The 16,920-nt window shown below is 38.5% G+C and overlaps 2 protein-coding genes across 10 annotated transcripts in view; one reads left to right on the top strand and one right to left on the bottom strand.

Moving 5' to 3' along the window:
- SLC35A1 (solute carrier family 35 member A1) overlaps positions 1-16,920 on the top strand; it is a 56,103-nt gene that overhangs the window by 22,813 nt on the left and 16,370 nt on the right. For 2 of the 6 annotated variants that reach the window (XM_036094823.2, XM_036094821.2), the window contains one exon: positions 2,236-3,154. The exons of the other annotated variants lie outside the window; for them this stretch is intronic. In XM_036094823.2, the coding sequence (XP_035950716.1) occupies positions 2,236-2,363 (128 nt within the window). In that variant the 3' untranslated portion in view covers positions 2,364-3,154. Of the gene's footprint in view, positions 1-2,235; positions 3,155-16,920 lie in introns of those variants that run through there. 6 annotated transcript variants of the gene reach the window in all.
- RARS2 (arginyl-tRNA synthetase 2, mitochondrial) overlaps positions 4,497-16,920 on the bottom strand; it is a 58,047-nt gene continuing 45,623 nt past the window's right edge. For all 4 annotated transcript variants that reach the window (XM_036094806.2, XM_036094803.2, XM_036094807.2 and 1 more), the window contains 11 exons: positions 15,994-16,100; positions 14,733-14,828; positions 11,163-11,223; positions 9,678-9,754; positions 9,066-9,190; positions 8,408-8,475; positions 8,213-8,322; positions 7,748-7,843; positions 6,513-6,587; positions 5,089-5,152; positions 4,497-4,614 (listed from right to left, as the gene is read on the bottom strand). In XM_036094806.2, coding sequence (XP_035950699.2) covers positions 4,528-4,614; positions 5,089-5,152; positions 6,513-6,587; positions 7,748-7,843; positions 8,213-8,322; positions 8,408-8,475; positions 9,066-9,190; positions 9,678-9,754; positions 11,163-11,223; positions 14,733-14,828; positions 15,994-16,100 — 966 coding nt within the window. In that variant the 3' untranslated portion in view covers positions 4,497-4,527. The remainder of the gene's footprint in view (positions 4,615-5,088; positions 5,153-6,512; positions 6,588-7,747; positions 7,844-8,212; positions 8,323-8,407; positions 8,476-9,065; positions 9,191-9,677; positions 9,755-11,162; positions 11,224-14,732; positions 14,829-15,993; positions 16,101-16,920) is intronic.

The following is a 16,920-nucleotide window of genomic DNA, read 5'->3' as shown; positions in this document are numbered from 1 at the left end:
CATAGTGTTTACCTAAATTCCTTGTTTTGTTAGTTTCTAGTTGTATGGGATGTGGGTCAGCAGTACTGAGGTGATTGCAGTGGTCCTGGAGCTTATGCTGGGGGGCGCTGGTTCTACTGAAAATGAGAGGGCTACTGAGGAGCTCTTTTGTAGTCCCCAGGTTTGAGATACAAAACAACTTGAGTACTTCTTACTTGTGGGTGAATATAGTGTCATTAGGTATGCAGGGAAATGAATACAAGGACTTTACTGTAATTGCACTGCTGAAAACAATCATTCCCTAAACAAGGCTTTCTATGATGAGGAAAGAATAGAAAAAAAAATTTTTTTAAAGATTTTATTTATTTATTTGACAGCAAGAGAGGGAACACAGGCAGGGGGAGTGTGAGAAGGGGAAGCAAGCTTCCCGCTGAGCTGGGAGCCTGAATCATATACTTTATCATACCTCTGCTATTGTTATTGTTCTAAATGAAAGGCATTTTGGTCAGTGTTCTTACTGATGGTCAAGGAAATTAATTAGAACATCTTAGCAATCTTCCAGGTTTCTATTTAGATATAACTTACTGCCCTTCCCAGGACCCTGAGATCATGACCTGAGCTGAAAGCAGACGCTTAACAACTGAGCCACTCACGCGCCCCAAGAACAGAAAATTCTTTCATTTCCCCGAGTTTGTACCTTCCTAACTTTTGGACTTGGGTATTAATTGGTTTTGAAGCAAAATCCAAATCTAAATTAAAGATATCTTTGTTTCATTTAATATGTAACTAATACAAATTTCAGTACCGTACCTGGCATTCTGGCTAGTTCTTCTAATATATATTCCCCTAGCCCACACCCAGCATTAGGTTTATTTAAGCAGTGATGTCGACTTAACATTTCAGGGTGCTATAATAATCATTTTCTTTACTGATCAATTATACCTCAGTCTGTTAAATATCGACATTAAGAGACCTATGTTTGATTTTAAAATTTACTCTTGGTAGAAATGCAAATAGAGAAATGCCAAGCCTGTAATCTTAAAAAACCATTTCATAGTATGGTTTAAATCCTGCCTGTACTATTTATTAGTTGTGCAGCCTTGGGGAAGTTACTTAACCTGTGTCTTAGTTTCTTCATCTGTAAAATGGGACTGACAGGATCACCCATCTGCTAGGGTTGTTTCAGGTGAAGTGCTTAGAATAGTGCCTGGCACACAGTAAGTATTCTGTATGAGGCCAACCACTTACCATTTCAGCATCAGTATTTATAGGTCCTCTCTTAGATATATTTCTTAGCTGATTTGGGTGAACTTTCAATTGTAGTTCTGATCCTTCCTTAGCTCAACAAATCCTTATGCCTTTGTTCCTAAGGAATACTTGGGAACATAAAAAAATGCTTTTGGTCAGTGTTCTTACTGATGGTCAAGGAAATTAATTAGAACATCTTAGCAATCTTCCAGGTTTCTATTTAGATATAACTTACTGCCCTTTTTTGAAGGCAAAGCTAGTCTTCTCTAGTTAGGAGTGAACTAAAATCACAGCTTGATGTCATTTCTCTTTTTTTTTTTTTTTTAAAGCTAATGAGATTGTGATGTACTTCCTATAGAATACAGAATATGGTTCTGTTTTAAACAGACTATTCAGTTTTGACACAGATTTTGACATAAGTGATTATGTATAAAATACCTACTTGTCAAGTTTGGACAAGCTGTAATTGCTTATGTCCTAATTTTCAGGATTAAGATTTTTAAATAAAGCTAACAGAAAATGGAATTATATTCAGTAAATCATCACCTTATCTCTTATTCAGAAATCTTCACTGGTTTGAGTCATTGGTCATCTAACTTGGAATTTTGCTCAACTACCTTTTATTCTGAACTTCTACAGGTTTTTAGTACCATGGAAAAGCCACATTCCACTGCTTTTCTTTAAATTAGCATATAGGGCAGTTCGTATGCCTGTCCTGGACCACTGACAAAGACCATACTTGTGTTCTTGAAAAGCATGTAGTCAGTCCCTTGATCGATTGTACTTTTTTTGGCAGGGGGTGGGGGGATGGTTTGAGGGATGGGGTCTAGAACTGATTATCTCTCTAAACCTTACCATCATAAAAATAGAACACTTAAGATTTATTTTTCATATGGCCTAATGGTATAAAACCTGTAATTGAAAGATTTCAAAATTTAAAATTGATTACTGTTATAGTTTTTAAGGACACAAATACATATTAAGCTTTTTTTTTTTTTTTCTTTTCAGCACTCACCTTTGCTCTGGGCACTCTTCTTGTATGTGTTTCTATATATCTCTATGGATTACCCAGACAAGACACTACATCCATCCAACAGGGAGAAATAGCTTCAAAAGAGAGAGTCGGTGGTGTGTGATTTCAGCCTCAAAAGCAATTCCTACCAAGACTACATTGCATTAAACTAGAGCCTTAAGTCAATCCCAGAAGGTAGCTTAAACAAAAAACAGTATGTTAACTGTGTCATAAGAATTAAGAAGAAAACTATCTGAGTGAGTTGCTACAAAGATTTAATGTGGCCTGTTTTGGGTCAACCTGTTTTGTTTTAGAATGAAAGAATTTTATTATTGTACATATAATGTATATAAAAAGTATGGGGAGGTGTGGTGTTAAAAAAAAAAAAAATCATGTGAGGATACAATATTCAAGTAACAAGGTTTGGGACAAGGTTAAGGGTTAAAGTGCCAAAGCCATTTCTGTACGAACTGTTTTCTTGTTCAGGTACCAGGGGAGAAGGACGACCCCTCCTTGTTCTCCAATTCGTGTACAGTATTTTCATCCCAGCAGCAAAGACTTAGCTCTTTTCTTACAAAAGACAGGCAAAACCAAGATAGGCTAGTTCAGAAACAAACTGAATGTGTAACTTCTCAAACTGAATCTATTTCATAATGCAGACAATGACTTCTAGGTGGTGAATGAGTACTCCTGTAAGTGCTGTATTTGTGCCATTCATTGTCTGGATTCATGTTTCTTTGCAGTTAGATCTACTTTTCTTCAAAAAATATTTCTAATGTCACTTTTGTACTTTTTTTTATAAAGTATGTTTAAAACTACTGGGCTGTCAATTTGTGAAATTTCAGTGTTTTTAAAAAAATTTTCTATAATGTTAGTGGGAAAATTCAGCAATAAACTTAATTTATTTATATGGAATCTATGAACACTTTTTGTATTGTGATTATAACCATTAAGTTAAGATAATGCAAAATGTAAAAAAACCCGAAACATTAAATTTTTCATTTTTTCTATGTTGGAATTTTAGGGTTCTCTTGGCTAGCCTTCAGCAAAAACCAGAGTTTATAAGGACTACAATCAGGGCAGTAGGGCTCTAGGTTGTAGGAGATAATGTACGATCTTTTCAGGGAGCTGCTTTTGGAAAGACTGGGCTCTAACCATCCCTGTCCCCGTGTCATTTCACTCAAGATTCAAATACTGAAGTGGCTACCACAGATCTGGGAAGGGGAACATTTTTCCAGATAAGTAGAGAAGGATATAGGACATGAAAAACATGTCCCAATTGTACATTTTTATTCCATGGCTGGTTTGTGCTAAGGAAATGATGATACTTTAAGTAAAAATTAGTATTCTGGAAGCTAACGCATTTAAAATTGAGACTGCGTGGACAAGTCTTCTCTAGGACTAAGAAGGTGTACCATACTTGCCAATATAAAACTATGTTCATTCAACTAGAGAAGCTTTGGTTCATGCTAATTTGCTTCTCTATTCGTAAAAGTAGATTGTCAGTAATATTCAGAAGGCTTCTAGTAGCAACATTTAGGATAAATGATAGCAGTCTGAATGGAAATACTGGCAGATGAGGATAGCCGTACTGACTGAACAGACCACATCCCACTTAACCAAATCATGACCAATATGCAGGTACATGAAAGAAATGGTTTGAGAAACTCCATTTCAAATTCGGGTTTAACTAATGGACTAATTTTTATAAAAAGATCCTAGTACAATATGTGTACAAGTAATTCCTTGTTACTCCAATCTATTCAGTTCCCAAGTTCATGCAGTAAGAGTTACCTGTACAGATCAATGAAAGATAAGCATGACATCTGTTCTCTGGGAGTGGTTGTCGGCTGTATAGGCAAAAAGGTTTAAGTCTGGTCTCCCTAAATTGATTCAGAACTAGCCATTATTATAAGAAAATTGAAACTGCTTTTATCAATTTTATCTGATGCAAACATGAGGTAATCTCACTTATAAAAACAGTTTCTGGAAGAATGATGCGGTGAAAACCTCAAGCTGGAGCTTAAAATCTAATCTTTTATCCCCATTAGACTGCAGTGAATTTTAGAAGATTTGGGTTAGTTTTATAAAACTCTGTTTAGTACTTACTGACCAGCAGGGAACTCAAGTGATTTTTTTTTAGATAAAGATTTAATAAGTTGAGAAATCACTTAGGCTTACTAAAACATAGATTCTGATACAGAATAACAGTTTAAATTCTAAACAAGGCATATAAGAATAGATAACTAGAATTCACTCGGTATTTAGAAAGCTATTTTAATTAGAAATTACATTCTACATACAGGTGTTATTCCAAGAAGTTTCATTCCATTGGCTAGGACAGAACGCACAGCTCTGAAAAGATGAAGTCTGGCCTATGAAATAAAACAAAGAATGATTAAATGTTCAGTTCAACAACAGGCTAACTATAAGTGAATAAAGAACATTTTTAAAAGTAATTCTAACTTTCTTCTAATTTAAAGTAGGAACAGTATCTCAGAGTGCTCCAGTGTTTGCTGTCGGCAAGGGAAGACAAATTCCTAGCATATCTTATAATATGACTGTTACCCAAGAGCTGGGGAGTGGGAGTGACGGTATCATTATATCCGAAGTATAGCTCCAGATGAGGGGAACTCCTCACCCGAACACTTGATGTAGGAAGATGCGTTTCATAGTCCAGTGTTGGAAAGTATATCAACACTGTTACAGTCCAATTCTAATTACCACCTGAGTCCATAAGTACACTACTGTAGCCGAACCACAAGATGCTATTTTAGGAACATTTACAAGACTGCCTCAGTAACATTAATCGGAGGATGCAGAGATTACACAGAAAACACTTAGCGTACCCCAGCCACTTCGGGAGGACTGTCTTTTATAAGCAGTGTCTTGTGTGCCATAGCAGCAAGATGACTGAAACGGGAAGAAAGAAATGAAGACCAGTCGTCATTTCCTGTGGTAACACATAAGCTTGATATCTTACTCCCTCAACTTAAGGATATCAAAGCCCAGAGCCAGTAAAGGATGTGTGCAACACTGAAGCTGAGACTCGAATTCACTGCTTTTCTGTAACAGGAAAAGTAAAACACATTAAACTAAAACTTTAGATTTTGGTCGTAATACCTCAAGTTCTTAAGATTATGATTTCACTGCTTCACAAAGATAGGGGATTCCTTTCTAAAGATTAGTTTTTCTCATCTAGGCTTCTTTTAGGATGAAAGCTATTAACATGACCTGGACATCCCCCCTCTGTACGGTGAGGAGGCGGGGTAAGACTAGTTATCGGTCCACTGCACACACACTGGCCACTCTTCTCTAAAGTATTTTTTCTGATTAAGTAGAGCAGCAAATAGAATAATATGCTAGAGAAATGATGCTTCTGACATTGATTTCAATGATTAACTGACATTTAATTAGACTTTCTGGCTTCTTTATTTCTCTATGACTCAGTAGAATTTAAAGGAAAAACATTTATTTAAATCTGGGGAAGACAGGTAAAAAGGATAATCAAGAGAACAGTACCAATAAATCTGATTTCAGTAAATCATGACTAAAAGCAAATATTTCCTTTCTTAAATAGATTTATAGAAAGATACAGTAGTTGCTCTAGAAGATACTCAACTTCTATTCAGAGTTTCTGAAACAGCTACTCTGAAATTCCTATTAAACCGATTTGCCTTCCAATTCATCCTCTACTCTCTAGCTGACTGATTTTTCTGTGTCGCTGTTTAGTCTTTTTATGGACTCCACTGCCCTGAAAATAAGCTGAAATGCCTTAATACATGCAAAAAGGCCTTGACACACTCATTTTTCACCCCTCCCAGGACCATGCTTGTAGTTCCATTAATGTAGCATGTTCTTGCTCCACTCTGGGCTTTTTCTTCTTTTTCTTCCACCTTGCTTCTCCTGATTAATATCGACTCCTCTCCTCCGAGAAGCCCTCTTTCACCCGTCAAGGCCGGGCTGAGTGCCCTAACACTGTCTCCTATGTCCACTCTATCCGAGCACGTATGTGCTGTTATGTAACTACCTGTGATGAAACTGTTGTTTCCTATCACCAGACTGCAGTGACTGCACCTTATATCACTGAATGAATAAATGAACATTAATTGCTGATTTGCAAAGATGAAGCAAGAATTCCTGTAACTTAAGGCATCTCATTTTTTAGGCCAAGGGATTTGTTTATAGGAAAACTTTAGAAGAAACAAAGGTTCTTTGTCAGATCTGGTCTCTGATGTCTTTAATACCTGAAAACAGCAAGGTTATAAAGTACCTTAGAGTTAGAAGGTAACTGACAATGTGCCTGGGTTGAAGGTCCTGAGATGATCTACAAAGCACCTCGTCGAACCTAAAAGAAAGATGACAGGAACGGTTGGTGAGGGAAGACTGCACATATTACACTAAGCTAAGATGTTAAGATCTTGGATGTAAGGTTGACTGGACAGCATTAAGAGTAGAAGGTATAGGGGTGCCTGGGTGGCTCATTCGGTTGAGCATCTGACTCTTGAGGTTTCAGCTTAGGTTGTGATCCTGGGGTCGTGAGACTGAGCCCTGCATCAGGTTCCTTGCCCAGCGTGGAGCCTGTTTAAGTTTCTCTCTCTTTCTCCCTCTGCCCCTACCGCGCTCTTGCTCTCTCTAAAAAAAGAGTAGAAGGCATATGAAAAAAGACCTTGTGTGCATTTGAAGGTAAAGGCACATTTTTCTTTCTTACAAATTCCTTGATGGCAGGTACTTTCTAAATCATTTTGATATCCCTTAGGCCTTGCCCAGAACAAGGACTCAGGCTTTAAACTGAATGTAAAAAGCCTACAGCCATGTTTAGGACCATAATCTAGAAACTAGCAAACAGAGTCTACCTTCAATACCAAGAAAACCAGGTTGGCTTATTTTTTCTGACAAATTAGTCAAATGTGAGAAAACGGACTCCTCTGATCCCAGGAAAGAGCCACTGACCACTGTGTGGCAATCAGAGAAAACTGCCTTAACTACCCACATCCTTTCCAGAGACTACTATCTCCTGACAAGTCCGGCTTCGCCACCAACGCTTGTGAGAGCTCAAAGGTGTGGTCCCTTGCCCAGCGTCAGGGCATCAAGGAGATATCGGAGACTGTGAATGGAAACCATGAGGCAGATGAAGGACTGAACGGTTTCACGGGAGCTGCACACAGGCAGCGCTTTTCCCTCACTTACCAAAGACGGTGAGGAGATCTTTTCCAAAACTAAAAGTTTATGCTTTTACCAGGTTTCCATTCTCAGAACATGACCCAGAGGACGTCAGGCACCTGTACTGATGCAGCAGGGATATTTTTAAGTCCCAAGGACTGACCTTAACTGTGTCCTCTTTTGTCCGCCTTCAAAGGGCAGGTAATCCCTTTCTGGCCAGACCTTCGGGAAAGTGCTGTCTGGTGGCAGGAGCCAGCTACTGGCTTGTTCACTCCAGTGGTCAGCAAACCATCAGCAGTCATTTCACTAAGCAGGTGCAGACTCAATACTACTAGAAAACCATACCTGAGAAGATGCTGGAGAATGGAAATAGACTGTGGATCTTGTAAACAAGCAGTGTTGAAATCATTTAGATAACCACATCCAAAAGTCTCTTCCAAACTGTTATCAAAAGTTTAAAAACAACAAAGGATTAAACAAGTCATCCAACGACACATAATTGCAAGTTTGTCACAATGCCTCAATTTTTCCCAACTCTGTTTCTTCCTCTGAAAATGGGAGTATATTCTTTGGCAGCGTTATTCTGAGTACTGAATAAGGTAATATACATAAAAGCACTTCTTACAGAGATGCTCAATAAATATTTGAAAAACCAAACCTAACAGGTGGCCCACTGTCCTTCTAACTAGTTTTGGATATGAGATACTGGAGAAGCCTAGCAAACAGGACCTTTGGTCTTCAGAGCACACCAGCCCCGCCCCACGCTGGTAAGGAGAGAGGGTCTCCGCGTTTCCAGCAGACGCCCCTCACCTGTGGAGGCGGGCATGCGTGTACTGCAGGAAGACTCCTGTGTCCCCACGACTCTGGAAAACACGATCCCAGCTGAACTGATAGTCAGATAAGAGTAAACCTTTGAAGTCCTAGAATGACAAGAGTACATTTTTAGCACTGGGGTTTGTTCTGGTACCAAACAAAAGGGTCTCACAGGCGGCAGTCTTAACAGACCTGAATAATGAGTGCGGCGAGCCCGACCCTCTCTGCAGTCTGCTGTGGGTTCTCCAGTTCTTTGGTAGCTGGAACAGACAAAGGCAGCTATCTTTAACTTACATGAAACTGTACAGAATCAGGGATTCTGATAACATCTGCCAAAAATGTATGCTGCCAGTAAGAAGAACAAACAGGTTCACAGTGGGCAATTTACTTTCCTAATTTGGGCTAATTTACCTTGGATAAAGACACTCCCTTGCCTACATTAAAAGGAAAGAAACACAAATTCACCTTTCTCATAAATATCCCTTATGAGACATTAGCTTAAAACTGGTACTTATACTTTTCCAAGGTTAAACAAAGCCATGAGTACTTGTGACCTGTTTCCTATAACATAACATGGGAATTTCACATAACCACTCCAAGAGTGGAATGACAACGCTGAAGCTGTCCATGAAAAGAGGCCTAGGGTCATATCAATTCAGATTATTGAACTGAATGACACCAAGCAGCAAGTCTAAAACCTCTGGCACCTCTAATTAGCCCGAGCTATTTTTGACAAGGTTAGTGAAAGTGAAGAGAGAGATGGTCAAAATCAATCGCGCTGCACAGAAGTCCCGCAAAACATCCAAGTGGCACATAAGTTATGACTGTAACAACAGTAAAGTGAATTCACTCTTAACAGAAGCCATGTTCTGTAGCATCCTCGAGCGAATCTCATTTAGAACATCTTCCAGAAAAGTAACATTTCCTCTTCGAGTCTTCATTCCCTGCACCACTCCAAAGGGCAAGTGCTGGCACCTGAAATGGAAGAGAAAAGAACGGATGATCAAAGCATACGATAATACCCTTTCACAGAGTAGTCTGAACTTCAACTCTCTTAGAGGGACTTTTCAAAATTAATCAACTGAAATAGGATGTGATTTGTTATATGCCACAAAAGATGTTAAACACACAGCTTCATTTTACAGAGATAATCACTACGATGTGATTAAATTACTAGTTGCCTTTGTGGAAAAAAAAGGAGGGATTAAGAATTTTGGAAATCAAGCCACTGAGAGCAGATGTCTAATAAAGACACATTTGTTAAATGTTTTTAAGTTAGAAATGAGTATCACCAGGACATAAGTCAATGTAAAAAACAAACCTGCTTCTACACTGATACCTTGAAATATATAAGTGAAATCTGAATGACGACCTTTAACAATTTGGTATATTTTGGGACTTGGCTGACCTAACAAATCCTTAATGATCTTGAACAGACAGTTACGAACCATGCAGACATTACCTTTCTGCCCAGTCATATCCCATGATCTGCAGCATTTGGAACACCTGCTGAAAATGCTTTTTTTGCCCTTTATCTGTCTTGGGAAAAAAAATATATATTTAAAATAACAATGATAAGTTAACCTACAAAAATAGGTGGGGCATAAATCAAAATATTTGAGTTTTGACACACTAGAGTCATTGTCAACTGATGTATTTTAAATAAGTACACAAAGAAGATGCCAGTAGAAGGTCTAAGCTGAGTGAGAAGAAAGTAAAAGCTGCAGCACTCCACTGAGTCAAGAGGAAATATGAACTTTAATCTCCTGAGTATTCTATTTAAATTCTTTCTCCTTCAGCTATCATGACCTTTATCTCCAAGGACAAAGCTCAGCTCTAATAAGATATTTAATGGCAACTTTTTTTCTGAGGGGAAAGGGAAGTTGCACATGGAGAGGAAGGAAAGGGAAGAGGCCAGAATAACCCTTAGCAATAAAAGGGACAAACTACTGATGCACACAACAGCTTGGGTGGATCTCAAAAGGCATTCATTATGCTGAGTGAAAAAAGCCAATCTCAAAAGATTACCTACTGTGATTCCATTTATATAACATTTTCAAAGTGACAACACTGTCATGATGGAGAACAGAGCAATGGTTGCCAGGGGTTAGGGTAGGGGGTAAAGGGTAATTATTAAGTGGTTGCCAAAAGGGAGTTTGTTTCATGATGGAACAGTTGTCTATTCTGAATGTTATGATGGTTATGTGATCTACATGTGATACAATTTCACAAGCCCCCCCCCCCAACATATCTAGGCCCACACACAAGTAAATGTAAAAATTGGTGGAATTTCTTTTTTTAGAAGATTTTATTTATTTTAGTGAGGGGGAGAGAGAGAGAGAGAGTGTGTGTATGTGCAAGCAGGAGGAGGGGCAGAGGGAGAGAGAGTGGGAGAGAAGCGGCGGAGCCTGGTGCGGGGCTCAATCTCAGGACCTTGAGATCATGACCTGAGCGGGAATCAAGAGTCAGATGCTTAACTGACTGAGCCACCCAGGTGCCCCAAAATTGGTGGAATTTAACTAAGGTCTTTACCAATGTCAGTTTCCTGGTATAGACAAAGTACTATGGTTATGTAAGATATTATCTTTGGAGAAGGCTGGGTGAAGCGTCCATGGAAACTCTGTACTATTTTAAAACTTGTGAGTCTTAAATATTTAAAATAAAGTTATTTTTTAAAAAGTGCATTATGGTAACCTGTACATACTCATTTTACATAACCATTTTCCCGATTTGGGTAATTTTTAAAAAATTATGATGCAATGTGAATGTTTTCACTTCTAAGTTTTGTTTTTCTTTTAACATAGTGGTTTCCACCTTAAACTTAAAACCGAATTCCTTTTATATTTTGACAAAATTATTTTTCCATAGTTTTTCAACATGGTATATAATTTCTATCTTTGCGGTTTTCATCAGGTAGAGATCATAACTTTTTATTGTGATTACTTACCACATAAATCATTGTATCAAAATTATACTTGTCCATTCGATCTATAGCAGCTGCAAGATCTCTGAAAAAAAAAAAAAGGCCATAGATTAAGAGTTACTAAGCAGATCTGGGTAAAAATTTGTTTTACCTATTTAAGAGTAATGAGGCTTTTCTAATTAAGAAGTCCTATTATACCCCCTACTACCCATGATTATATAATCCCAATACCATACTTTGATATGAAGTAATAGTAATAAAAATAGCTTTGGGAAAAGCAATAATAATAAAAGTACTGTGGAAGATTAAAAAAAACAAAATAAATATAAACTCTGGGAAAAGTAGTAATAACTAACTAAAATAGCTCTAGGCAAAGTGTCTGTAGGTAAATGCTTAATGATTTGTTAATTAAGCCTCTACTGGGAAGAATCACCTAAGTGTCACTTTTCTGCAGTATACTTTCTTTTTTTTCTTAAAGAACATATTCAAAACACAGGTGATGTGGCAGCTACACTGGTATCTTTTAGCTACTCTTTTTTTTTTTTTTTTTAAGATTTTATTTATTTATTTGATGGAGAGAGATAGCGATAGAGGGAACACAAGCAGGGGAGTGGGAGAGGGAGAAGCAGGCTTCCCGCGGAGCAGGGAGCCCGATGCGGGGCTCAATCCCAGGACCCTGATGAGATCATGACCTGAGCCGAAGGCGGACGCCCAGCGACTAAGCCACCCAGGTGCCCTTTTAGCTACTCTTCTATTAGCACTATCAAGGACTTTCAAAGTCTTCAATCAGTCATAAGCAATACCTTCTAAAGCACTGTAAAAGACCATGAAGTCCCTTGACAAAAATTCAACTCTTCTTTCTCTGATTAAGTACGAAAGACTCAGTTTGCATCCAGTATGAATTAATGAAAAACAAACCATAAACTATGAAATTTCAAGTCGAAATTATGAAAATACTGAAATTTAAAATTAAAGCTATATTTGGTTAACAATATATGACGTGGGAAGATTTCAAAAGTTCCTAGATCTTTTGAAATGTTGGGGATCATCAAAATGTCTTTAGTCCCCATCTTGTGATCCTAATATAACATAGAGCATGCATTTGCAACAGAGGCAAAAGCTGGCTCTTAAGGAACAACAAAAATCTCACCTTTTTTTTTTTTTTTAAAAGATTTATTTATTTTGAGAGAGAGAGCGTGCAAGCGGGGGGCGGGTGGGCAGAAGGATTGGGAGAGAGAGTCTTAAGCAGACTCCACACTGAGTGTGGAGCCAATGCAGGGCTCAATCTCATGACCCTGAGATCACGATCTGAGCCAAAATCAAGAGTCAGATGCTTAACCGACTGTGCCACCCAGGCGCCCCCAAATCTTACTCTATGTATAAAGCACATACATGCATACAATACATACAGATGTACAGGATATCTGTGATATTAAAATTTCATGAGGTGGGGAAGTAGGAAAAATAGGCTAAAAAGGTTCCTGACAGCAGGGCTACAATGAAAAAAAAAAAAAAAAAAGGTTGTGAACACAAGTATAGATTATCCCCCAGATGAAGTCACAAATATACACCCCTATTGGATTTTTGGTTTGGGCCAAGGACAAAACAAGGAGAAGCCTTTTGGTCCAATGAAATAAAAAAGGAGAATATAAAAAAAGCTCTAGGGGCACCTGGGTGGCTCAGTTGTTAAGCGTCTGCCTTCGGCTCAGGTCATGATCCCAGGGTCCTGGGATTGAGCCCCAGGCTGGGTTCCCTGCTCTGCCAGAAGCCTGCTTCTCCTTCTCCCACTCCCCCTGCTTGTGTTCCCTCTCTCGCTGTGTCTCTCTCTCTGTCAAATAAATAAATAAAATCTCTAAAAAAAAAAAAGAAAAAGAAAAAGAAAAAAAGCTCTAGGCTGAGTTTGTAGAACCTGAATTTGAAAGCAGGAAGGAATGCCAGGTCATTTACTTCAGGCCTCTTATTTCAAAGTAGGGACCCATGGCCCAGAGAGGGTAAGTGGTAGTTGTGGTCTCAGAACAAAACTCTAGGTCTCCAGCCTCCGCCTGTGCTCTTGTCAGTGTTCTCCTGCACTTTTGTCTGTTCTAACAACTCCTTTCATTCACATCCATATATATAGATGTATTCTATAAGGAACCCACTGAAAGGGCAGAAACTAAAGTTAGAGGTGAAAAATCAAACATTTCAACAAGTGGCAAAAAACACAATTACTCTCCCAAAGAGAAAAGACAAAGTATAGGTATTAAGGTAAATACACAGAAAAATCTAGACCTAATGAATGTTAGCCCAAGACAGATAACCGAATCAGGACAGCTGTAATCATTAGGATGTGGAGTGTCTGATCTGAGTGTAAACATTTCTTATAGCCACTGCTCAAGGGTTTCTTTAGGTAATCTGTCCAGCAATAATTGGTTGGCACAAAATATTTTTCTACTATTATTTTTTAATCTAGAAAAGGAAATGTACTTCTTATATACATAGGTTCTTCTCACTTCCTAACTCCAATTGTATGGAATTGATAAAGGGAAATGCCAAAAAGTAGAGAAAGTAGGGATCAATTTTCTAAGGCACAGGAAGAGAATCAGGTGGTTATATAAAGCTGTTTGGAACAAATGACGGTAGTTAACAAGAACAGTAAATATCATTTCTTTAACTATGCTATAAAAGTGGGTTTACGATCCAGTATAAAACTCCAGCCTGGAAGACACTACAGCCTTTTGCCAACAGAGCCTGAGTATAGCCGGGTTGGCTTGTGTGCTTTTTTTTTTTTTTTTTAAGATTTTATTTATTTGCCAGAGAGAGAGAGAATGAGAGAGAGAGAGAGAGCGCACAAGCAGAGGGAGTGGCAGACAGAGGGAAAAGCAGGCTTCCCGCTGAGCAGGGAGCCCGATGCGGGACTCGATCCCAGGACCCTGGGATCATGATCTGAGCCGAAGGCAGACGCTTAACCGACTGAGCCACCCAGGCGCCCCGGCTTGTGTGCCTTTTTTATGGTCCTATCTTCTTCTTCCTATTGGCTTTGTCCCAGATATAAGTGTGCTTGATAAATCCAGTTCTTACTGATTAACAGAGACCGTTCCTTTCCATAGGGGTCAGTCATGGAGAAAGATGAAAAAAAAAAAAGGCAACACGGCCTACTTCTCCCTTGGCCAATTTTATCAGTCAGAATGAGGACTGATACTTATGTGCATGTAAGATGGTCTTGACAGAGAGAGGACACCACTGAGCCACTATGACCACCTTCTAGTATACATTTCCTGCCAATGTACAATTGGAAAGTATTTATAGTTACTATGTGGTACCCCAGTTTTACAGTTTGTAGAACAATGTATTCAGCTGTGGAAATCCTATAATGTTTAACTAACTGTAAATAGTTTTTTCAGTCACTTTTCTGATGATATCAAAACTTTCCAGGAACTATAACTGGCAATAAACAGAAACCCAATAAATACATTTTGAAGTGATGAGAGCAGGAGATTTAGAAACTGGGACTGGGTAACAGCTTTGAGGATAAAATGATTGTTTTAGCACTGATGCTACAACAAAGAACATGAAGTCATATGCATTCTGATGTTGAACTTCATATTGGATACAAACCTGGTTGCATAGAGAGAAGTGCCATCGCCTCGCATTACAGTACAAATTAAGGAGGGGTCACCATTCCCAGAAAGATCCACTATAGCTGTTCCTTTTCTACAAGTACAAAAAAGGTAACTCTGAAGAAACAGAATAAATTAAGACCTTTAAAAGGACAGTATCTATAACATTATCTTTGGCAAACCAGAAGCTACTTTTTATTACATAAGTAACAGTAAGCAGTATAACCAACAACGAAGGAAAACACGAAGGAATCTAACCATGAATCTATTAAGAGTGGGTAGGTATGATGTAATTAATATTTGGTTATCCTGTCTTTCTAAACTCTGTAGCTCTGGATAAGGTACTTAGATAAGTCTTTAACATTCCCAGTTGAAAAATGAGATTTCAACCGCAGTTTAACCATGAAACATCATATTCTTCTAATCAAATTATAGCATTCAATATTGGGCTAATTTTTAACATGCCAAAAAATACTCTTGAGTAATAAACCATGGAATTTTGTTACTGTCTTCCCTGTCTTATCAAAAATTAGAATCTGTATATGGCAATCTAAGAATTTGCCTTAGGGAAATTACTGAGGATGTTATGAACCACATTCTCCATGTCTTCCTCATAAAGATGATGAGAGAAAGTACTCTTTGGTACTATGAAAACTGGCACTTCTAAGCAACTGGTTTGCTTCTATATTACAGATGCCTGGGCTCCTATGACTGGTACTATTTTGTTTGGCTGACAGGAAGCGCAAAGCTAAATTAGAAATCTAGCGTAAGTAAGGGAACAGCATCCCAATATACGACATGCCATTATCATTCCTGATTCTGTATTAGTTTTTCTGCCCCTGCTTCCTGTTTTCTTCATTTTATTCTTTCAAAAGTTTGTATTATACTTATTTACATAAGGCCCCTTAAATCCATTTTGAACAGGATACGGTTTTTTAAAAAGGCAGGGCTGAGTAGGAAGATGCGAGTTCTTTCCTTTTTCCAGTTCTATCGTTATCAGCTTGTGTGACAGCAGGCCGGTCTTTTGTACTTTCTGTGCTTCAGTTTCTGCACTGTGAAGAGCAGATATTTCTTCCAGCCTTACCAGGATTTTCTCATGGCAGAATACTATATGTAGAAAAGTACTCTGAACAGCAAAAAGCACTACAAAAAATGCCAGGAAGGCTGCACACCACATTCTGTTGTCCTGAGAAACTACACCAATACCAATTTTTTCAAGGAAGAAATAACTTCACTAAAGAATAGTAACCCAACCGTACACTGTTTTCTGCAGGAGTCCTTTACTGTCCAGCAACTTTAAGACTTCTTGAGATTTTTCACGATAAAATGATTCTCCGGAGTATTCATCAAAGTGTACTCCTAGACGCTAAAAGGGTTCAAAAACAAAGTTACAAGACAAGATAGGATACTCTACAGTCTGTCACACAGATGGGGAAAATAAGAATTATATCAAGTCACTCTTCTGCATCAAACCTTCTAATAACTCCTCCCACACCAGTCAAGTCCTCACAATAGTACTGTGTTGTCCGATACGGCAGTTGCTCGGCCCACGTGGCTATTCAAATTAAATAAAACTGAAAATTTAGTCTCTTAGTAACACTACTCACGCTTCAAGTGCTCAACAGCCACCCAAGGCTAGTGGCGACCATGCTGGACAGCACATCACAGAACAGGTCTATCACAGCAAGAAGCCGAACTGGACAGCCCTGGAGAATGTCCCACATCATGCCCCACCCTACAACCTCTTCAAGCTCCTCTCCTTCTGCTTTTCGTCCTGCTTCCTTACTCCAGCTGCGTGGATTTCTTTGACAAAACTCTTTTCATCCCACCCACAGACAACATACTCCGTCTCCCCTCCCCTGCTTCATTTTTCTCCATAGCATCATTACCCCCTAACAGACTGTATATGTTCTTCTTGAATTCCCATTGTCTTTAATTTGGTTAATTTGCTCTCTGTCTCCATGCTGGACTGTAAAGTCCATGACAGAAGGACTTATATTTTCTTTATTCACTGTTGTATTTTTCCCACCCCCTAAAATGGTTATTAAATGAACAAATTTATATGTATCACATACAAGCCTAAGGAAGTGAAAGGGGAAAAAAAACGATTAAGAAAAAGTGAAGGAATGAACAGAAGAGAGAAAAGAGAAGCCAGACTGAAACAAAGACCAGAATGCCACCTGATA

Source organism: Halichoerus grypus, chromosome 9 (assembly GCF_964656455.1).
Source record: "Halichoerus grypus chromosome 9, mHalGry1.hap1.1, whole genome shotgun sequence".
Taxonomy (NCBI): Eukaryota; Metazoa; Chordata; class Mammalia; order Carnivora; family Phocidae; genus Halichoerus; species Halichoerus grypus.
Note: the sequence above shows the minus strand (reverse complement) of the source record. Positions and strands in the feature narration are given on the sequence as shown.